The 23,943-nt window shown below is 42.6% G+C and overlaps 1 protein-coding gene across 5 annotated transcripts in view; it reads left to right on the top strand.

The window, feature by feature from the left end:
- Positions 1-23,943, top strand: part of hibadhb (3-hydroxyisobutyrate dehydrogenase b) — a 94,289-nt gene that overhangs the window by 39,369 nt on the left and 30,977 nt on the right. For all 5 annotated transcript variants that reach the window (XR_013548843.1, XR_013548842.1, XM_078420583.1 and 2 more), the window contains exon 5: positions 23,671-23,804. Coding sequence is in view for 3 of the 5 variants with exons in the window: in XM_078420583.1 (XP_078276709.1) it covers positions 23,671-23,804 (134 nt within the window). In the remaining 2 variants the exon portion in view is untranslated. The remainder of the gene's footprint in view (positions 1-23,670; positions 23,805-23,943) is intronic.

The following is a 23,943-nucleotide window of genomic DNA, read 5'->3' as shown; positions in this document are numbered from 1 at the left end:
TTCTAGGAGCATAGGAGCAAAGAGGTCCTTCTACAGTTGTACCGGGCCCTGGTGAGACCGCACCTGGAGTACTGTGTGCAGTTTTGGTCTCCAAATTTGAGGAAGGATATTCTTGCTATTGAGGGCGTGCAGCGTAGGTTCACTAGGTTAATTCCCGGAATGGCGGGACTGTCGTATGTTGAAAGGCTGGAGCAATTAAGCTTGTATACACTGGAATTTAGAAGGATGAGGGGGGATCTTATTGAAACATATAAGATAATTAGGGGTTTGGACACTTTAGAGGCAGGAAACATGTTCCCAATGTTGGGGGAGTCCAGAACAAGGGGCCACAGTTTAAGAATAAGGGGTAGGCCATTTAGAACGGAGACGAGGAAGAACTTTTTCAGTCAGAGAGTGGTGAAGGTGTGGAATTCTCTGCCTCAGAAGGCAGTGGAGGCCAGTTCGTTGGATGCTTTCAAGAGAGAGCTGGATAGAGCTCTTAAAGGATAGCGGAGTGAGGGGGTATGGGGAGAAGGCAGGAACGGGGTACTGATTGAGAGTGATCAGCCATGATCGCATTGAATGGCGGTGCTGGCTCGAAGGGCTGAATGGCCTACTCCTGCACCTATTGTCTATTGTCATTCTACTTATGGACCAATTAACGATACAGGTCAAATTTCGTCATATGCAGAAAATAATATTTCTTGTCAGGGGCTTCATTCACTTTGCAATGATATTATAAGCTGTTTCATAGTTTACCAAGAAGCTGAATGTTTCACTGAACGACAAAACCTATTATTTCAAAAACAATAAAGCTACTCGGGTTTTAGATCTTGAATTTGAATACTTTACTACTTAGCTGAGAATCATTTTAAGAACTCTTTCTATGGCAATAAACTGCTTCCCTTATCTTGATCTTTTGTAGTTCTGATGAGGTGAGGCTGCCTCTTGTGAGAGCAGATCCAATCCTGAATTTTCATTTGCTAGTCTTCTAGACCTGAAGTTACCTGAAGTTACTGAGGGCCTATTTCACTGATTTAGTCCAGTGCCAATATCCCATTAATGACTAAACAGTAGGTGGTCTAGTGTGGAGGTACTGTACCATCACACCTTGTACGGTTTGACAGATAAATTATTGCGGTATAACTTTCCCTACAATCAAAGCCATCTGTGGAGCGGATGGGTAGGCAACAACTCTACTCCATACTGTTGGAATAGGGGGGAGGAAATTGAAATAGAGTAGAAGGGGTGGGTGAAAGCCTGGCAAATGATACAGGTGAGAGGATGATTGGGACATGGGAGGAATAAGTGAAAGATGAAGCCCAGCTAAGCCTGTCTTTTTAGGAACACCAAATGCAGTAGAGGAAATTAACCTCTGTCTCACCTAGAAGTGTTGTTGAGATTCCTAGATGGAATTGACACCTACCCCTTAACTATGACCCTGTTTGACAAACACCAGACCACTATCTCTGAACTGTCATTGATCTCTGGTGATTCCCCTACCCCCAACCCCAATCCTACAAAGCTCATTTCTATTTTCTCCTAAAATTCACAAGCATGACTGCCTGGTAGACCCATTGTTTCTGCCTGCTCCTTCCCCACCAACATCCACTTGAAGTACCTTAATTCTGCCTTGTCCCTTGTCCAATCCCATTCGCTCTATATCCAAGGCACCTCGGACATTTCACCACTTTAACTTTCAATTCCTAGACACCCATCACCTCGTCTTAACCATCGATGTCGTTAACAATCGTCTTAACAATCCCTTTACAATTTCATTCCCCAACAAGAAGGTCTCGGGGTCCTCCAATTCTTTCTTGACCAGAAACCCAAACAGTTCCGTCAAATTGCCTTCTCTGCCTGGAGCAAATTTCATCAACTATACTACTAACTTCCAATCTTCTCTCAAATGTACTCGGACCATCTCTTGACACCTCTCCTCCCTTTCTCGATCTCCCGGTCTCCATCATAGAGGATAGACTATGTTCTGACCTCCACTACAAACCCACCGACTCACATAGTTACCTTAACTACACCTCTTTCTACCCTCCTTCTTGCAAGGATACCATTGCTTACTCTTAATTTCCCTGTCTCCACCGCATCTGCTCCCGAAATGAGACTTTCCATTCGAGGACATCTGAGTTTTCTTCTTCCTTCAGTAAACATGGTTTCCTCCGTGCTGTTGTAGATGGAGTACATCTCCTCTGTGTCCCGCAGTTCTGTTCTCACTACCCCTACCCCCAAAAAGTAAAGAGTTCACCTGATCCTTGTCTTTCACCCCGTCAGCCTCCACATCCAACACATCATTCTGCAAATTATTTTTTTTCCCGCCACCTTCAACATGATCCCACCTGTCACATCCTCCTTTCGCCGCTCCATTCCATTTTCCTTGAGTCCACTCCCTCCACAACTACTTAGTTAGCTCATCCCTTCAACACAATCTTTCTCCCCAGGTACTCCACTACAGTTGCTTATCAATTTAACTCCCATACCCATTCCGACCTTTCTTAGCAGAAACTAAATGAGGTATGGTTAATCCCTTGACAGGTTTAGTGGCTAATAAGATAGTGCCCTCCATAATGTTTGGGACAAAGACCCATCATTTATTTATTTGCCTCTGCACTCTTTGAGATTTTTAATAGAAAGAAATCACATGTGGTTAAAGTGCACATTGTCAGATTTTTTAAAGGGTATTTTTATACAGTTTGGTTTCACCATGTAGAAATTACAGTCGTGTTTATACATAGTCCCTTCATTTCAGGGCACCATAATGTTTGGGACACATGACTTCACAGGTTGTTTGTAATTGCTCAGGTGTGTTTAATTGCCTCCTGAATGCAGGTATAAGAGAGCTCTGAGAGCCTAGTCTTTCCTCCAGTCTTTCCATCACCTTTGGAAACTTTTATTGCTGTTTATCAACATGAGGACTAAAGTTGTGCCAATGAAAGTCAAAGAAGCCATTATGAAACTGAGAAACAAGAATAAAAATCTTAGAGACATCAGCCAAATCTTAGGCTTACCAAAATCAACTGTTTGGAACATCATTAAGAAGAAAGAGAGCACTGGTTCGCTTGCTAATTGCAAAAGGACTGGTAGGCCAAGGAAGACCCCCACAGCTGATGACAGAAGAATTGTCTTTATGATAAAGAAAAATCCCCAAACACTTGTCCGACAGATCAGAAACACTCATCAGGTGTCAGGTTTGGATTTGTCAATGACCACTATCCGCAGAAGACTTCATGAACAGAAATACAGAGGCTACACTGCGAGATGCAAACCACTGGTTAGCCGCAAAAATAGGATGGCCAGGTTACAGTTTGCCAAGAAGTACTTAAAAGAGCAACCACAGTTCTGGAAAAAGGTCTTGTGGACAGATGAAATGAAGATTAACTTATATATGAGTGATGGCAAGAGCAAAGTATGGAGGAGTAAAGGAACTGCCCAAGATCCAAAGCATACCAACTCATCTGTGAAACACGGTGGTGGGGGGGTTATAGCCTGAGCATGTATGGCTGCTGAAGGGACTGGCTCACTTATCTTCATTGATGATACAACTGCTGATGCTAGTAGCATAATGAACTCTGAAGTGTATAGACACATCCTATCTGCTCAAGTTCAAACAAATGCCTCAAAACTCATTGGCCGGCGGTTCAATCTACAGCAAGACAATGATCCCAAACATACTGCAAAGCAACAAAGGAGTTTTCAAAGCTAAAAAATGGTAAATTCTTGAATGGCCAAGTCAATCACCTGATCTGAACCCAATTGAGCATGCCTTTTATATGCTGAAGAAAAAACTGAAGGAGACTAGCCCCCAAAACAAGCATAAGCTAAAGATGGCTGCAATACAGGCCTGGCAGAATATCACCAGAGATTGTTCAAGCAGTCATTGCATGCAAAGGATATGGAACAAAATACTAAACATGACAACTTTCATTTACATGACATTGCTGTATCCCAAACATTATGGTGCCCCGAAAAGGGGGGACTATGTATAAACACTGCTGTAATTTCTAAATGGTGAAACCAACATGTATAAAAACGGCCTTATTAAAATCTGACAATGTGACAATGTGACAAATGATTTTTTTTTCTATGACAAATCTCAAATTGTGCAGTACAGAGGCAAATAAATAAATGATGGGTCTTTGTCCCAAACATTGTGGAGGGCAGTGTAGATCTGACTTACTTAATCAAAAATGAAGATCTAAATGCATTTCGTGAAAATATTCAATGTAAGGAAAATTAACTTTATTCATATGGTGTTTGCATCACCAGCACGGCCAGTCTTTGTGCCTAAATCCTAGTTGTCTTTCCTGATTACCTTGAATTAATGTGCACGAAGGAACTGCAGATGCTGGTTTAAACCGAAGATAGACACAAAAAGCTGGAGTAACTCAGCGGGACAGGCAGCATCTCTGGAGAGAAGGAATGGGTGACGTTTCGGGTCGAGACCCTTTTTCAGACCGAAGGAGGGTCTCGACCCGAAACGTCACCCATACCTTCTCTCCAGAGATGCTGCCTGTCCCGCTGAGTTACTCCAGTTTTTGTGTCTACGTTGAATTAATGTATAATTTTAGACATACAGCATTGAAAGCAGGCCCTTCGGTCCATCAAGGCTGCGCTGCCGTACAATAATTATATCCTGCACACTCGGGACAATTTACAGAAGCCAATTAACCTACAAACCTGCACGTCTTTGGGATGTGGGAGGAAACTTAAGCGCCCGGAGAAAACCCACACGGTTACAGGGAGAACGTGCAGACTCTATGCAGACACCACCTGTAGTCAGGATCGAGCCCGGGACTCGGGCGTTGTGAGGCAGCAACTTCACCACTGTGCTGCCATATTGTCTTGCTGGGCTATTTCAGAAGGCATTAATACACATTGCAGCTAATGGACGAATTGTGGATCCATCGCTGTGAGGTTTTGTTTAGGTTTTATAAACCTAGAAGCTTGAATGGACCAATATAAAGAATACCCAATTTGTGCCTGGAGAATCAGTGAACTGGCATGAAAACAAAATGCTGGAAATACTCAGCAGATAAAGCAGCATCTGTGGAATGAAAAACTTAACATTTCAGATCTGGGACCCTTCATCAGAACATTTTCTGGTTTTATTCCAATTTACTTTTAAAGCAAGTATGGTTTGATTAGCATTTGAATGAATTCAGGTCTTAATCTTGGTATGTTTGTGCAAGATTCTGCAGTATTTAAAAATACCTTTCTGCCCCCCAATTGGGTCCACACCTTATCACCAATAATACACTTCGTTTTGCAATGAAATAAAGGCACGTTTCACAAATAATTTTTGACAATTGGAATGATAATTTTCATTAAAATTGTTTAACTGTATATATTATGTATCATGGTTTTATTTTATATCCCAGTTTAATCTTAATGAGTAAGATTATGCATGATTTATACGTTGCATATTTTAAAAAGAATAGAAAAGAGTATTCAGTGATCAAAAGTGTATTGTCCATGTACATTTTCGGTTGTTTTGCCACCCAGCAACTTCAACATGTTTTTGACTGGGGTGGGATTTTAATCTGCAGATTATTTTGAGGCTATCATGAATATTGAATAGCTGCTCATCTCTACTATAATTAAGTGTAGGGGGGAACTGCAGATGCTGGTTTACACTGAAGATAGGCAAAAAATGCACCATGTAGTGCAAGTTCTTCAGACCTGAAGAAGGGTCTTGACCCGAAACGTCACCCATTCCTTCTCCCCAGAGGTGCTGCCTGAATCCAGCATTTTTTGTCTACTATAGTTGAGGTGATTTTGCTTTTTAGTTTCTTTTTTTTAATGCATGCTTTCCAAGTTTTTGCATTTATAATTATAAAATACAGAATTAACTTGCATTATTCTAGTTCTGGCTCCAGGTGAAGTAAGCCTTTATCTGCCCTCTGCCATAACATTTCTGTTCATCTAAATCTACTTTGCCTTAAGACTTGCCTAATAGCTAATGTTGAATCATACATTTGCAATTCAGTTGCCTTTTTACACAAGGTATTCCAAGTTTGCTCTATCCTCAGAATGATCTTTATATGTATCACTTATAAGATAGCAGACTGCAAAAAGATGACTTCTTAAACGTAAGAAGTGTCTCCTGTCTATGTATAATTGGAAGACATTTAGGTAAAAATAAATCAGTAAACTATGATGACAATTAGCTCTCAAAAATACAAGGGAGTGCTAGGTAGAATAAAGAGCAAAATTTGTCATTAAAGTGACACAGTTGAAAATTTGGTTTAAATTGAGTACATCAGTGTTCTATATTTGTCGTACAATATCAAGTATAACATTTTACGTTGAGGTATTTTTGATGATTATGTTTTTAGGGGTACATTTTTTGTAATGGTAAAAGGTTGAATAGTCATTGACTCCTAGATAGAAATGGGAGCATTTGGATTAATCTTTTAGTGGTAGGATGGATTATGGTGGTGGTGATTGGATACAGATTGGAATATTAATATCAATGAAATATTGCAAATGAAAATTTATATATTGAGGATTTTATATTGCCATTTTAACCCAGCAGCGAATTTTATTACGTGTATTCTTAGTTAAGAAGGAAACAGAAAAATTAGGAATTGTAGCCCACTAGAGGTCATTGTTCAGTTGTATCCAGTTAATGAACCAAAAACATCTGAGAGGGCAATAACTTACACTGTGGATTTTTCTAATTATAAATTCATGCTTAATCATTCAATGACAAGTAGATTGTGGCAGCACATCTATGTATTTTGCATACACAGTTATGCTAATGTGCTATTATATTTCAGTAGATGTTGGTTCTTCATCATTAGAGCAGTTCATTAAAGAAAGCTCTTTGCCAAATCATAATTGCTGATTATGGGTAATAATTAACTTTTCTTCCCCTCTTTATTCTGTCTGTTTAGTCAATAAGACCCAGTTCAGCTTTTCCATGATTTTCTTAACTTCTGAGTTTCTGTTATCAAGCTCCTCTTGATGTCGTCCTCAGCACACCATTCTGATAGTTATCAGAATTCAAATCCAGGCTAATTAAAAATCCTGCTGACAGATATTCGGATAGCACTTTGACTAGTTTTTGATGGTCATTATGAGCATATAATGAACCAAGCCCTCAATTGCAGCAGCTGCCAGCTCTGGGCTATGTTGCATCTAAACTAGTAAAGGGCACTTAGTAATAATGAATATTTTCAGTGACTAGTACCCCCACTTCCAACAAGAGAAACAAAAAACAATAAAAAATCACACCTACCCTATTATATTCTCCAGAGAGGCATTTTTCGGTAAAGCATTCAGCATTGGAGTCCATTGAATTAAAGTTCAAAAAAGTTCTTTCACTACTACACGGTGCATTTAATGAAAGTGGCCAAGATTTAATTTCTACCCTTATGTATTTCAAACATATTATTTAATGAAATTCAGCATTAACAGCATTAACTCCAATATATTTAGGAATTAAATGGGTTTTTAATATTTTCATGACAATATTATGCTAAAATTGCCTTTTGGATTCTGTGTTAATGCTTAAATACTAAATGCTTAAAGATTCACAGTTCAAGAAAGTGGCAGCAAAGGTGTAAAAGAAATGAGGAAATCTTTGAATAATTTATGTCATGATTATTTGTGTTGATTTTAAAATGTTGATCCCATCTCCAAAATCTTTTCCAGCCCTAATACTTTTCTGAGACGTCTACAGTCCAATATTAACCTCCTGACCATCAACAATTTTAATTTTCTCACCACTGTCAATCATCTGTTTTAAGTTCTGCTCCATTGACCAAGCTGTTAGTCAAACGCCATACTATCTCCATTGGAGATAATACTTAAGTGAAATGTTTGCACTGTTTTATGTGGTAATGATATTGTATAAGTACATTTTTTATTCATTACTTTGGCTTTACTCTATGTAGTTTTAAATGGTTAGTTACTTGTAGAAAAGGAGAGCAAAGTTTTATATTGATATACAAGTGCAACACAATTTTCAATGTAAGCTCCTTCATCCATTTCTTTTGGTACCTTCCACAAGGGCCATAATTTGAGTCATTAATGTGTGAAGTTGTCAGGAATGTCACAGGGAGCAAGAGAGCCTTTTTAATGAATCCCTTTTTAAGGTGTAATGATCCATTTGTAGACACGAGAAACTGTAGATGCTGGACTCGTGAGCAAAAAAACCAAAGTGCTGAGGGAACTCTGATTCAGGCACATCTATGGAGAGTCATAAGTGGTAGGAGTAGAATTAGGTCAGTCGGCCCATCAAGTCTACTGCGCCATTCAATCATGGCTGATCTATCTCTCCCTCCTAACCCCATTCTCCTGCTTTCTCCCCATAACCTCTGACACCTGTACTGATCAAGAATCTATCTATCTCTGCCTTAAAAATATCCTCTCCACAGTCTTCTGTGGCAAAGAATTCCACAGGTTCACCACCCTCTGACTAAATAAATGTCTCCTCATCTCCTTCCTAAAAGGACGTCCTTTAATTCCGAGGCTATGACATCTAGTCGTAGATTCACCCACGAGTGGAAATATCCTCTCCACATCCATTCTATCCAAGCCTTTCACTATTCTGTATGCTTCAATGAGGTCCCCCCTCATTCTTCTAAATTCCAGTGAGTACAGGCCCTGTGCCGACAAATACTCATCATAGGTTAACCTACTCATTCCTGGGATCATTCTTGTAAACCTCCTCTGGACCCTCTCCAGAGCCAGCACATCCTTCCTCGGGTATGGTGCCCAAAATTGCTCACAATATTCCAAATGCGGCCGTACCAGCGCCTTGTAGAGCCACAGCATTACATTCGTGTTTTTGTATACAAGCCCTCTTGAAATAAATGCTAGCATTGAGTTTGCTTTCTTTACTACCATTGGAAGGATGGAATTCCTTCCACTCCCTCCACAAATTCTGCTTGATCAACGGAGTTGCTGCAGCACTTTGTTTTTTGCTCACAATCCATTTGTCCATAGTCTCATAGCCCCATATGGACAAAGATATATGAGAAATCTTTGTCCCAATGAGAAATTAATTTGAAGTATAAAATGCTATTTCTATGAAAAAGAGCAATTACATACCCTTACTATAGAATTTACACTGCGGCAGATCTTTGTATAATGAAAAAAAGTAATATGATTTTTTTTCTGTTGCAAAGTTTGTCACTTGATCTGTAGTCTTTATTTGTTGCTTGTTTTACGTACACAAGGCTGGGTGCTTAATCATGTGAAATGGACCTAACAAACAATGAAACATAGTGATTGATATAATTATTTTTTTGTTCTCAGGAGTTTACAGCCTATAAATTGCTTTTGAAGTGGACTTAATGTTTTGCAAATGCAACAACCAACTGGGTTGCAACATTCCACAGATGTATGACCGATACTTGAAAATTAAACTCTTCATTTTTGGAGTTATTGAATCAGGATGTTGCTCCTCCTCCTTTCTAAATTTGAAGGCATTCCACAAAAGCAAGTGCATTAAAACTTTAGTTATTCAGTACTTTGCAAGTTCTAGTAATACCCATGCAGGAGTGTAATTTTTTTTTAAACTACAGACAGACACAAAATGCTGCAGTAACTCAGTCGGTCAGGCAGCATCTCTGAAGAAAATTGATAGGCAACATTTCGGATCGGGTCCCTTCTTGAGACCGCTGGTGGGGGAGTGTAGGGGGAAACTGAAAGCAAAAAAAAAACCATTACAAATTGGTACTGGAAACAGATGACCTCAGGCAGGGAGGTTCCCAAATGGGCTGATTGTTGGCTAGGAACGGTGCGATCCCACGAAGGATACATCATTGCGAACTGTGGAGCTGGTTAACGCTCTTTTAGTGAAGGAAGTGGGGGGGGGAAGTATTTGTTAAAGTATTTGTTAGAGAATTCCACATTCATACTGCTAGTTTGTAAGCTACCCAAGAAAAATATGAGATACTAGTCCTCCAATTTGCGTTTCGCCTCACTCTGGCAACGGAGGAGGCTCAGGACAGAAAGAACAGTATGGGAAGGGGAGTTAAAATGGATAGCAACTGGGAAATTCAGTAGGCCTTGGCGGACTGAGCGCAAGTGTTCAGTGAGACGATCTCTGGGTCTATGCTTTATCTAGACATCGTATAGGAGCCCATATCACGAACGTCTGATGCAGTAAAGTCATACAGTCCTACAACGCAGAAATAGGCCCTTCAGCCTAACATACCCACGTCAACCAACATGTCCAGTGTATACTCGTTCCATATGCTTGCATTTGGCCCATATTCCTCGAAACCTATCTGTTGTACTTCGTGGTCCGGTACCTGTTGTACCTTTGGTGACTCTGGAAGGACCACAAGTACACTTGTGTAAAAGGTTACATTGCTGGAGCTCAACTCCAGGCTGTTTATTCCGTGGCCACCTGCATACAGAGTGACCGCCTAATCACACCCATCACTTATATACACAGCCATACAAAGTAGTTCTTGGATACACAAAGTAGTCCCAGCAATATCACAACATCCCCCTTGTCTTATATATTACAACATCCCCCTTGTCTTATATAAAATTGTTTTCTTTACCATTCGAGGGCTAAAATATATTTAACAAACAAAACCAAAACACCATTGCTATTTGCAAACAAAACCAATAACACAACTAAACACAATTAAACACAATTGCTTTTTTCCGCCATCATGGTGGTCACTCCTCTGCGGAATTTCACTCATCGCCGGGTGGTCACTCATCTCCGTGTGGTCACTCATCTCTGTGTGGTCACTCATCTCCGTGTGGTCACTCATCTCCGGGTGGTCACTCATCTCCGTGTGGTCACTCATCTCCGTGTGGTCACTCATCTCCGGGTGGTCACTCATCTCCGGGTCGTCACTCACTCCGTGTGGTCACTCCACAGATATATACATTTATACAAAAGCATCAAATATAATACATTAAGCTTTCATTACACAGATCACTACACAGGTCATTAAACACAAAATATTAATTTTGTTCCATATCTTCCCCTCAAGAAGACGTGCTGTGTAGATCAAACGTCGTGTAGGCTCTAGATGCTCCACCACCATGATTTGCCTGCCACTGCTGGCCTCCCACTGCTGGGCTGGCACTGCTGGGCTCCCACTGCTGGGTTGGCACTGCTGGGCTCCCACTGCTGGGTTGGCACTGCTGGGCTCCCACTGCTGGGCTGGCACTGCTGGGCTCCCACTGTTGGCTGGCACTGCTGGGTTGGCACTGTTGGGCTCCCACTGCTGGGCTGGCACTGCTGGGCTCCCACTGCTGGGCTCCCACTGCTGGGCTGGCACTGCTGGGCTCCCACTGCTGGGCTGGCACTGCTGTAATCGCGGTGCGATCGCGCCTCCGCTGCAGTGCGCTCTGGCCCCGCCCACAGGTGCTCCCCGGCAGCTGTCGCTCAACTTTTCGAACGCGCTGCCGCTGGCCCCGCCCACAGGTGCTCCCGGCAGCTGCCGCGCAATTCCAACGCGCTGCCGCCGCCTCGGGACCAGGGCCGTCCCGACTCTACGGTCGACGCGCCTGGGTGAGTATTTAGTGCCTCGGCCTTACCACCTCCGCGGGTGGTCGGTCCCTCCGGTCGCCGACCCCCTCCGGTCGCCGCACACCTCCGTGGGTGTCGGTCTCCTCCAGGGCTCTCCCGGTCGCCGCACACCTCCGTTGGTGTCGGGTCTCCCGGTCTCCTCCGGTTGCCGCACACCTCCGTGGGTGTCGGTCTTCCCCGGTCACCGCACATCTCCGTGTGTGTCGGGTCTCCCGGTCTTCCCCGGTCACCGCACATCTCCGTGTGTGTCGGGTCTCCTGGCCTTCCCCGGTCACCGCACATCTCCGTGTGTGTCGGGTCTCCCGGTCTCTCCCCCGCGAAGCAGTCGCAGGCTTCTAATCTCGGGCCTACACAGGTGCTGGGGAGCGACGTGGGCCTACATGCACCGCCCCCAGCAGCTTGCAGCAACTCGGCGCCGTTGTGTTTGGCTGCCTGCCACTGTATGTTTCTTTTTTTCCTAGTCAGATGTGCAGCACTTTGGTCAACGTGGGTTGTTTTTAAATGTGCTATACAAATAAATTGACTTGACTTGACTTGACTACTGAGCAGGTAACTATACCAACTCACACTGGCCCTGTCGGGATGCACTCCAAAAGCTGGAAACTTTTCTTTTGTTTTGTTTCCCTTCAGGGCTTTTTTTTCTTCTTTTTTTTCTTCTTTTTAACCTTTTCTGCTCGGGCATGCTTCATTCCCTCCCTAGGCGAAACACCAAGCCGCTGCCACCATGTTGTACTTTGTGTACCTGTTGTACCTTTGGTGACTCTGGAAGGACCACAAGTACACTTGTGTAAAAGGTTACATTGCTGGAGCTCAACTCCAGGCTGTTTATTCCATGGCCACCTGCATCCAGAGTGACCGCCTAATCACACCCATCACTTATATACACAGCCATACAAAGTAGTTCTTGGATACACAAAGCAGTCCCAGCAATATCACAACACTATCCTATTCATGTACTCCATGAATACATGAGAATACATCCTATCCTACTCCAGCTTTTTGTGTCCAAAATATTTTTTTAAATGTGATGATGGTAAATGAAGTAGATGAGGTTAGAGAAGGTATATGAATCTCTGCCTCCCTTGGAAGGGCTGTCGGGGGTCCCTGGATAGAGTCAAGGAAGGAGGTATAAGGGCAGGAGTTACTTCTCCTGCAGGTGCAGGGGAGAGTAACTGGGGAGGGGATGGTTTGGGTGGAAGGAATGAGTGAACCAAGGAGTTGTCTCTGCGGAAGGCGGAAATGAGTGGAGATGGGAAGATATGGTTAGCAGTGGGATCACGTTGGAGGTGATGGAAATGTCGGAGGATGATGTGTAGGATGTGGAGGCTGGTTGGATGAAAGGTGAGGACCAGGGGAACTCTGTCCTTATTGCATCTGGGGGGAGGGGGAGTGAGAACAGAACTATGGGACACATCGGAGACACGTGAGAGACCTATCTATGACGATGGAGGGAAACCACGTTCACTAAAGAATGAAGACATCTTGGCAGTTCTTGTCTGAAGAAGGGTCTCGACCTGAAATGTCACCTATTCCTTTTCAGCCTGACCAGCTGAGTTACTCCAGCTTTTTGTGTTTATCTAAGAAATTGCAGGGCCTTTGGAAAAGATGTTTGGTATCATTGATAGGTATGGGTGAGGTGCCGAAAGACTGAAGGGTGGCTAATGTTGCACCTTCGACCCGAAACATCACCCATTCCTTCTCTCCTGAGATGCTGCCTGATCTGCTGAGTTACTCCAGCATTTTGTGATACCGTCAATTTGTACCAGCATCTGCAGTTATTTTCCTACATCTCTGATGTTTACCTGCATTGACCTGTTTCATTAAGAATCTCCTGCCCAACCTATGGCATGGTCATCAGATGTCACATTGGCCTCTGCCACCTTGGGTCTGGTGTGGGAGCAAGTTCTCCGCAAATTTGAAGGATTGGCAAAAAAAAAATATCAGCTCAGCATCCTTGTTGCTCTTCAGCTGTTACCCCACGTAGAAATAATAGCTGCATTTACTGGTTGAAACCACTAAATTTCTTCATACACATTATTAATAGTTTTGAAGGCAGCAGAGAAAATTGCAAGTTTTGCGATGTTAATGTCTCTTGGCGTGTTACTAACCAAACAATGAATTCATAGGCACACTGGTTTGATCTTGCTGTAACTACAGGGACATCATAATTATTCCTTGAGATTTGGGCTGGATTTGACATCTCGGTTATCTGCTGTACATTCACACAAAATATAGATGCAGCATCACATGTGATGAATCTAATTGTATTCATGGAAAAGCAAATCCCCATTTCTTCTTCAAAGCATCCAGATTTTTCTTAGTGGTCTTGTCTCCACAACTCTGTTCAAAGACTGATCGTGCTTTGTGCAAAGTACTTTCTTGACAACTGCTTTAAATCTGCCTTTTGTTATTTTGGACATTCTGCATGATCTAAAACCGTTTAGTCTTGTATAAACAGTTTACAATCCTATCTCTCGGTCCTTTTTTAAAAAAAAACCATCATCAGCTTTGATTGGCTTCTTCTGGTTTCTACAAAAGCTGTTTTTGTTTGTTTTGTTGATTGATATTGTGTGATTGGATATCAAGTGTAAAGTTTGTTAACACCCTCGCATTCAAATGAACCTAAACTACTTTGATGACTTTATAGATTTTGTTCATTATCTATTTTGTTTTCCGTCAATGACTAGAGGCATAGTTTTAAGTTGAAAGGCAAAGTTTAGAGGCAAGTTTTTCACACAGTGAAGGGTGCCTGGAATGGCATGAGTGGTGGTAGAGGCACATACCATAGTGCTATTCAAAAGGCTTTCAGATAGGCACATGTATATGCTAGGAATGGAGGGGTTTGAATCATGTGTAGGCAGATGAGATTAGTTTATATTAACATTATGTTCAACATAGCCATATTGTGCCGACAGGCCTGTTCCTGTGCTGTACCTTTCTATGTTCTACACATGCAATTATTTCTACTGTTCAAATTGAACATTGTTTATATACTATAACAGCAAGATGCAACATATGGCAAACCAGCCCTTCTACAGCAAAACGGGCCCTTCACTGGAATGTTTGACATTGTGATATGTGGAGATACTGAATCCACATGTCTAAAATTTTGGTGAGAAGGTTTAAAAGAAAGTCGTAAAGGTGGACAAATAAATAGCGATGAAGAGATTTGAGAAGGAACAGATTTTGAGGCCTTGACCATTGAAGTTAATATTGAATTAACATTTAGAAAGATCAAGGGGTAAGGTTTGGAGATTTACTGATATTTTAGAGGATTGTGGGGTGAAGGAGGTTATCGAGGTGGGGAGGGATTTAAAGTATAGATGCTGCTTAATTTATAGAACAACGTGCAAAAGATAGTTGAATGGGATATGGCAAATGTGAGCATAGCAGCAGATTTAAGGATAACTTCCAATAAACGTAAGATGGAATGAGGGAGATCAGCTAAGGTTTTGGAGTTGGAAAACTAGGGATAACAAAAAAGAGTGAGGGTTTCAGCAGCAGATGACCAGACGTGAGATTCAATGGGATGATGTTACAGAAAAGGAAGCAGCAATTGATAGAGTAAGGTTGGTGATTAGGGAGCACAATTTGTTATGGGCAACAGAAAAGCCTAAAGCCTTCCCAGGGCATAATGGGAGTAATATCAAATGTTGGGCAAGCAGTATGACAGTTTGGTGATGGGTCAAGGGTGGCAGCAGAACTCTAGAAGAATACTGTGCTTTCCATGTCCTTGTTGAGGGCCAGCAGGTAAATGCGGAATGTGATGAGGCAAAGAGTAGACCCTTGCTCTACCCCAGAGATTAAGTTACAGGTTGTGAAAAAAAAGCCTTTGCACTTGCTCCTATCCCACAGAGCTGCACACCGGAGTAGAGGTTTTAGAGTAAGTGGTGTGTTGAACCGTAAAAATGACTGCAAACAGATAGAAATGAACACTTCGGGATATTGCCAGATTTGGCTACGTTCATTATCATATACACCAGGATGCACTGCAATTCCTTATCCACATGAACCTCAGAGTAAACCATATACATGCTAATCGAAGTTTAAAGGAGACTAGACCAAGTAGCCCGTTGGGCCCATTCCTCGTTGGGTTCCTATCGTGACATGGGAAAATCGCGTTTGTTCTCTAAAATAAATGGCATTTTGTTCTTAAAAATAAAATAAATCTTATCTGGAATATTTTTGCTTATGGTTAAAATCCTCTCGGAGATCCTCGAGACTGTGCCTCATTCAGCAGCAGCGTCAGCTCGACTGCGATGGCAGTTGCTTTGAGCGGTAAGAAACTGCTCCCCCCACGTGGGAGCCGGACCAATCGGGCGTCAAGCGGGAGGTTGTAGCCAATCAATGGACCCCACATGGGGGTGCGCGGCAGGATCAAATCATGGACGCACCGGTGACCAATCAGAGTGGGGAGAACCGGTGCTCCCCCCACGTGGCACTCGGGCCAATCGGGTGTCGAGCGTGAGGTTGGAGCTGAACACAAAATGGCAACCCTCCCCAACTACGCACACGTCGGAGCTGAAGATAACATGGCAACCCTCCCCTAACTGCGCACACGCCAGAGCTGAACACAAAATGGCAACCCTCCCATAACCGTGCATGCGCGGATGCGACATCCATTCGTTGGTCTCAAAGCTCTCCTGCATTGTGTAGCACCTCCCCTCCCCCACTTCCACTGCCCACTCTCCCCACTCCATCCCCCCCACTCCATTCCTCAACTCCAATCCATCCCCCCTCCTTCTCCCCCCACTCACCCACTCCATCCCCCTCCATTCACCCACTCCGTCCCCCTCCCCCACCCTCACAACCACCCCCCCTCACTACCCCCCCCACTCCCCCTCCCCCCTCCCTCCCCACTTGCCCCCCACCCCATTCCCCTTCCGGGCGGGGAGTGTGTCCCAGGGCCGTAGGGGGGCAGAGGGGTGAGGGTGCCACTCATCTCGGCCCCGTGCTGTCAGCGCTGCAGCCAGAGCGAGCCGTGAACACAATGCCTCCTGCATCGGTGTAGCGCCCACCCCTCCCCCCCTCCCCTACCACCCCCTACCCTACCACCCTCACCCTATCCACTCCCCCCTCCCCTCCCCAGCCCTACTCCCCCTCCCCTCCTCCCACCCCCACACACTCTCTCCCCCCATCCCCACATGCCCCCCCCACACTTCCCATACTCCCCCCCCACTCCCCCTCTACACCCCCCTTCCCCTTCCTCCCACCTCTCCCCCTTCTCCCCCCACCCCCACTCCTCCCCACCCTGCTAAAGAGAGATACCTGTTGTTCAGGACACAGGGTGGGTGAAATGGGAGATCGCTTGAGCAGATCCGTTGAGAATAGGTTGTGTTCACTCCATTTCTTCCTTCAATCAACACCTAACTCATTTACCTTACTGGTGTTAAATGCTAGGTTGTTGGCCTGACGTCATGATGCTAGATTCTAGATATCTTTCCAGTACTTCATCTCATCTTTGATGTTGTTCCGGGTGACAACAGTGATACCATCGGCAAACTTAAAAGATCGAGTTGGCACCAAGCTTGGCCATACAGTCATGGGTGTACAGAGAATGAGCACGCAATGATGAGGGGCACCTGTCTTCAGGGTTCAGATGGAAGAAATGTTATGACCAATTCTAACTGACTGAAGTGTGCCGGTCAGGAAGTCCACAAACCAGTTGTGCATAGAAACCCCAAGGCCAAGGGCTAGGAGATAAGGGAGGGGTTTATTTATTATTATGGTGTTCCAGGCTGTGTTGCATTCAATGAATAGCATCCTGATCTACTTCATTATCGAGGTGATCCACAGCTGAACGTCGTGCAAGGGAGACGGCACCCTTCTTAAAACTATTTTTCCTGTAATAAAGGGAGAGGCTGACCACAGTGTGGTCAGCTGATTGCTGCGCAATTTCAGAAGCTGTTCAGAAACTCCATCCAGGCCGGCCACTTTCTGAGAGTTTATCCTGGTGACAGCAGATCAAACTTCTGCCACTGCGATGTAAGGGACAGGATGGTGGACATGCCTTGGCGTAACTTTGTTTTCGTGTTCTGAATGAGCTTGAAAAGCATTGAGCTCATTGGTAGAGATGCATCAATATCAGAGACCCCCCCCCCCAAGTTGAGTTTGCCGCCTCTGATGACATTCACACTCTGCCACAACTTGGCATTTGGTTGATTGAGCCTTTAGATGACTCTGGAATTCTCCCTTACATCCCCAATAGCCTAGCCTCCCTTACATCCCCAGTAGCCTTGGCCGCCTTGTACAGCACCTTGTGGTGCATGGCCGGTTGTACAGTCATCCTTCTTGGAAAGCCTTGGATCCGGACTTCAGCTGAGAAAGAATTGCTCTATTCATCCAAGTTTTCTGGTTAGAATAGACCCTAAATTTCTATGTCGGGCCGCAGTTGTCAACACATTTCTTGATGAAACCGGTAATGACTGAGGTGTATTCATTCAGGCTGGATGAAGTGCCCTTGCAACTATTCATTGCATTTGACAGCATTTTTTTGAGTACTGCTGTAATTATTGAACCTTGATTCGGGATGGGGTGGGGGTGAATGCTGACAAGGAAGTTCCAAGAAGAACAGCTATGAATTTGGGATCTTATCTGAACATAATCTGAACATTTCACCAAACACAATAGGACTGTGAATGCTAAGGCTAGACAATGAGTTAAGTAATCAGACTTATTTGTACATGTTTTATCTGTGCTATTTGTGCTTAAAAGTTGCTTTGTGCGTTAGATTATGCTTGCAATCATTTTTGCTCATGCTACAAACAGCCTGGATGTCAATGCAAGAATAATGATTAGTTTGCTGATAACGCAAAGATTACAGAAAGGTTACCTAAGGCAAGATGCAGATCAATTGGAAGATTGTGGTGAGTGTTGAAAGATGGAGTTTAATCCTAATATGTGTAAGGTGACGCATTTTGAAAGTCAAATAAAGACCATAGTTCCCTGGAAATGGCAGCGCAGGCCGTTAGATTAAATTAGTTTGTCATATACTATGGGGTGCAATGAAATTCCTTGTCTACAAGCATCTCGCAAAGCAAGCCGTATGCATACGGTAATGATAAATACAACAATAAATGCAGCGAGTGCAAAACAGACGATGAGTGACGATAGGTTTGTGAAGAATGCAAGCCTTCACAAGTCAGGGCATTGAATATAAGAATTGGGATATATGTTGCAACTTTCCAAAATGCTGGTAAGGCTATACTTCGAGTATTGTGTGCAGTTCTGGGTGCCAAATTGAGAAAAGGATATAATTCTAATGAAGTGAGTGCAAAGGAGATCCAACAGAATTTCACCTGGCTTGGAGGTCTTCAGTTAGGGGGAATGATTGGATAGACTGGGCTGTTTACCTGGTGTGAAGGAGACTGAAGGTGATCTGATGGAAGTATATGATTATGAGAGGCATTGGTAGGGCAAATACTCAAAATCTTTTTCCCATTGTCAGGGTATCAAAAACAAGAAGGTAAAATTTTGAGATGTGAGATATTAGCTTTAGTGGGATCTTGGTGGTAAAGATTTTGCATAGAGAGAGGCTGGTTATTTGAAATGCACTGCCTGGGGAGGTGGTGGAATCAGATACAATTCCAATGTTTTCGAGGCATCTAGACAGGTCTTCAGTAGACGAGGCATAGAAGGATGCGGTCCTAATGTGAGTTAATGGGATTACTCTAGATTGTCAAAAGATCTCTGCGTGGACGTGATGGATAGAAGAGCCAGTTTCTGCGCTGTACAACTCGGACTGTACTCCCTGGCAGCCTTTTCTGCCACTGCGCTGAGGATGCCACGGAAAAAGTCTTTAAGTGCTGACTTATTGCCAACAGTTTGTCAGGTATTCAAGTTCAAGACTGGAACAATGAAATTCTTTCTTGCTACAGCTTTACAGGCACATAAATATATAATTAATTATTAGATATTCTAGGTAAACCAGACCATGATAGTCCAAGTTACATTATATAGTGCCAATAGTAGTACAAAGTCCAAAATAGTTCAGTGCTAAGATAGGTTGTGATTAGAGTTGTGGCAGTTCAAGAGCCTGATGCTTAATTGAATAATGTGATGCCGATGCTGGTTTACACCGAAGATAGACACAAAATGCTGGAGTAACTAAGCGGGACAGGCAGCATCTCTGAAGAGAAGGAATGGGTGATATTTCAGGGCGAGACCCTTCTTCAGACTGTGTCAGGGGAGAGGGAGACACAGAGATAAGGAAGTATAAGGTGTGAAAACGAGACATCAAAAGAGATGCTAATCAGGGAAAATGTAAAATATACCATTGTTAGCTTGGAGAAGGCGACAACAAACCAAAGAGAGATAAAATGTAATCGGGGGCAATCAGATTGGTCGGAGAACTGGGAAGGGGGAGGGATGGAGAGAGGGAAAGTAAGGGTTACTTGAAGTTAGAGAATCAATATTCATACTGCTGGGGTGTAAGCGTACATTTTCCTTGAGCTCACCTCCTTTGATGTCTCGTTTTCACACCTTATACTTCCTTATCTCTCTTCCCTGACTCTCAGTCTGAAGAAGGGTCTCAATCCTGAAAACCATAATTTTGCCCGATGATAACAGCGGCATGAGACTGTGGCCAGGGTAATGTGCATCTTTGATGATACAAACACAATTTGGAGATTCTAATTGTAAACTTTGAGGTCCTGTTTTATTGAGTGCGCTTTTGTGATAAACACCATCATCCTTTTTTACCCCATAATTTAATTTAATTTTGTGAACTCTTTGTGGAAAGTTGGGAATGGGTATTAATACAAGCAACAGAAATGGTGATTGTCTTGAAGGGGCTGACAGAGGAGATGGTTGCGGTAGATACAATTACAACATTTAAAAGTTCACGGAACTGGGTCTCTGTGGATCCCTCTGCAAATTGGATCCTCGACGTCTTCATCCACAGACCACAGTCTGTTTGAGTTGGCAGAAACACTTCTTCCTCATTAACAATCAGTACGGGAGCACCTCAAGGCTGCATGCTAAGCCCCCTGCTCTACTCACTCTATACTCATGACTGTGTAGCCGGACATAGTGCGAACTCCACCTTCAAGTTCGCCAAAGTCACCACCGTCATTGGACGAATTACAGATGGTGATGAGTCAGAGTATAGAAGTGAGATCAACCAAATGGTGCCAGCACAACAACTTGGCTCTCAATATCAGTAAAACCAATGAACTGATTGTGGACTTTGGAAGAGGAAGGATGAGGACCCACAATCCTGTGTAGAGAGTCAAAAACGTCAAATTCCTGGGCGTGCATATTTCCGAAGATCTTTCCTGGACCCAGCACACTGATGCATTTATAAATAAAGCACATCAACGCCTCTACTTCCTGAGAAGATTAAGGAGATTTGGTATGTCAAATAGGATTCTTTTGAACTTCGACAGATGTACAGTAGAGAGCATATTGACGGGTTGTGTCATGGCCTGATCCGGCAACTTGAATGTCCAGGAGTGGAAAAGACTGCAAAAAGGTTGTGAACACTGCCCAGTCCATCACTGGCTCTGACCTCCCCACTATCGAAGGGATTTATTGGAGTTGCTGCCTCAAAAAGGCAGGCAGCCAGCATCATCAGAGACCCACACCATCCTGGCCACACACTCATTTCACCACGGTCATCGGGAAGAAGGTACAGGAGCCTGAAAACTGGAACATCCAGGTTCAGGAACAGCTTCTTCCCGACAGCCATCGGGCTATTAAACACTACAACCTCAAATAAGCTCTGAACTACAATAGACTATTATTATTATTATTATTGCATTATTATTATTGCACTATTATTGTTTGTTTTTTTAGTATGTGTGTGTATATATATGTGTGTGTGTGGGTGTGTGTGAGTGTACTTGTGAATATGTGTCTATATACACTGAACTTTTTTTTCTCTTTATCATATTGTTTACAGTGTACTATGTTTACATATTCAGTTTTGCTGTAGCATGTAAGAATTTCATTGTTCTATCTGGGACATATGACAATAAAACACTCTTGACTTGGATAACAAGACGCAGAGGGATACAGGCCTAATGCAGGCAAATAGGATTAGCGTAGTTAGGCATCATGTTTGACACGGATGAGGTGGGCACAAAACAGTGTGTTTCTGTGCTATGCAATCTTATGATTCCATGAAGCAAAGTTACAAAAGGAGTGATTCACTGCAGGCCAGTGCATAATTAAAAGGTAATGTGGGGAAGAACAATGGATTGCATACCAAAATGTACAGCAGTACATATTGTATTTAATAACAATTTCCACAATCAGCGAGTGGATGCATTAATCTTATTTTAAATGCATGCTACGATGCTAAGTACATCCTTAGCTACGTGGGCGGGCTTTTAATTAAGGACTAAAACTTCCACCTTGATTGGAACTTAAGGTGATCATCTCAAAGTAGTATTCCTGTAATTGTGCATTGGGAAATTGATTTAATCACATTTTTAAATCATTCTAGTATTTTTAGTACAGTAAGTATGAGAGAGCTTTTGGGAGGGAGACTAATTGATTGGGTTCCATCCCTGAAACACATTCAATAATACAAAATGATAATAGTTACAGCGTATAAATAAATGCAGTGTAGTACTAATATAAAGTGACACTTGTGCAAAAGGGTAGACACATTGCAGCTGATGATCATACCAAAAATACTTGCTAACAAAACGTAGTAACCGTATCGTGTAGAATAGGGTTACAGAATTCTGTATGCCTTGTTCAGGGAATAAGCATGAAGATTTAAATCAGCCACTAAATAAAGAGGTGTATTTTAAACTGATTTAGATTGACTAACCCATTCACAGAGTTGTACATCTGTGCATTTGAAGCCTCTGGAGAACTGTCAAACACAGAAATGGGAATAACAACAGAAACTGGTTACAAATGAAACATGGCATGGTCTTAAACCAATTGTGCATGGTTATCTTTGGCCGAATAGAAGACTAATTGAACATGATAAAGTGTAAAGTTAATTAACGCACACAAGTTTCTTGATTACCTTCACAGGATTATATTGTTCTATTGCGACCAGCTTTCCATCCCAGCTGTCTCCCTTTCAGAAAATGTCATTGGTAAACAATAGAGACACCATAACAAGTCGTAAACTGCGCCAGTGACAGCAGCCCCTAGTGAAGCTACATCTGTAGAAAATGATTGTGTCTGATTACCTTTTGAAGACAGCAGCACACACATTGCATACTAAGTATGACTTTTGCATCGCCTTACTTTGCACCTGATGTATCTGTTCCCCATTCTGATTAAAATGCATTTCCAAAATGCCGCTTTCAATGCTATCAAATTGGTATTTGAAGGAAAATATTTTGACATGGCTCTAATGTCTAGGAATTATGACCCCAATGACAATGTGTTCATCTGTCTAGCACTTGAGGGAAAAGATATGTATAAAATCCTTAAGAGCTTGTTCAAGATGCTTTATCTTCTTTAACCACAACAAAGACTTTAGTAACAAGTAGGCACCATTTAGTAAGCTTGAGGCTAACCAAGGCATGCTGCATTAAGAACAAAGTTTAAGTTGAATCCATTGGACAAGTGAAATGTTGGCATATGCTTTTGAAGAACAATATTACTGTGTGAGGTTTGAATGAAAAAGGAGAGAAGGACTGAACGATCTATACTTGAAATAAGCTGCAGTCGGATTTTTATTGGAAAGTTTTACTTGGGGACAGATATTTTGTGGCATTATTTGTCATCTGAATTATTTTTGCTCGTGTTAAATCATAGAAAATATGTGGTATTTTTCTCTTTTAAAGATCTTTCATTTTTGATCTGCTGAGTGAATTGATGAATAACATATTTTTAAGGACTTATTACTAAAGATTTGTCAAGCAGTTTCCCACATCACAATTTGGCTATATTAATGTATTATTCCTTCATCTAACATAAGTGTTTGTACAATTGAAAAACTGCAGCTGTCGAAAGATTAACCAGCTGAGGAGTGTTGTCAACATTAGTTCAGGTCTAATAAATGAGATTCTGAAGCTATTTATCAATCCCTTGTCCAGAGTAAAAACTTGGCCGATTGTAATAGTATTCTGTATAAAAGCTTTGACAATGCTAGCATAATTGCTGTGCTCATTTTTATATGAGGCACGTTAAAGGGGTGGGGGCAATATAAACAAATATCACAATTCTTTTAAAACCAAATGCCCATGTGCTACTTTCAGGTGTTGGTGCTGCTCGAGCTGGCAACCTCACATTCATGGTTGGTGGATTGGAAGAAGAATTTAATGCAGCTAAAGAATTGCTGAGCTGTATGGGAACCAATGTGGTTTACTGTGGAGTGGTTGGAACAGGACAGGTAACAAGAACAAATATCTAATTTAATTCTGGAACTGTGTAATTTAATTAATAATTACCCACACCGGTGGGAATATTTAATGTTCCTATAATTTGCGGCCTATTTTTGGAACCCCATGTACTTAGAACTAAGATTTTTT

The sequence above is a fragment of the Rhinoraja longicauda genome, chromosome 2 (genome assembly GCF_053455715.1).
Source record: "Rhinoraja longicauda isolate Sanriku21f chromosome 2, sRhiLon1.1, whole genome shotgun sequence".
In the NCBI taxonomy this organism is placed as follows: domain Eukaryota; kingdom Metazoa; phylum Chordata; class Chondrichthyes; order Rajiformes; family Arhynchobatidae; genus Rhinoraja; species Rhinoraja longicauda.
Note: the sequence above shows the minus strand (reverse complement) of the source record. Positions and strands in the feature narration are given on the sequence as shown.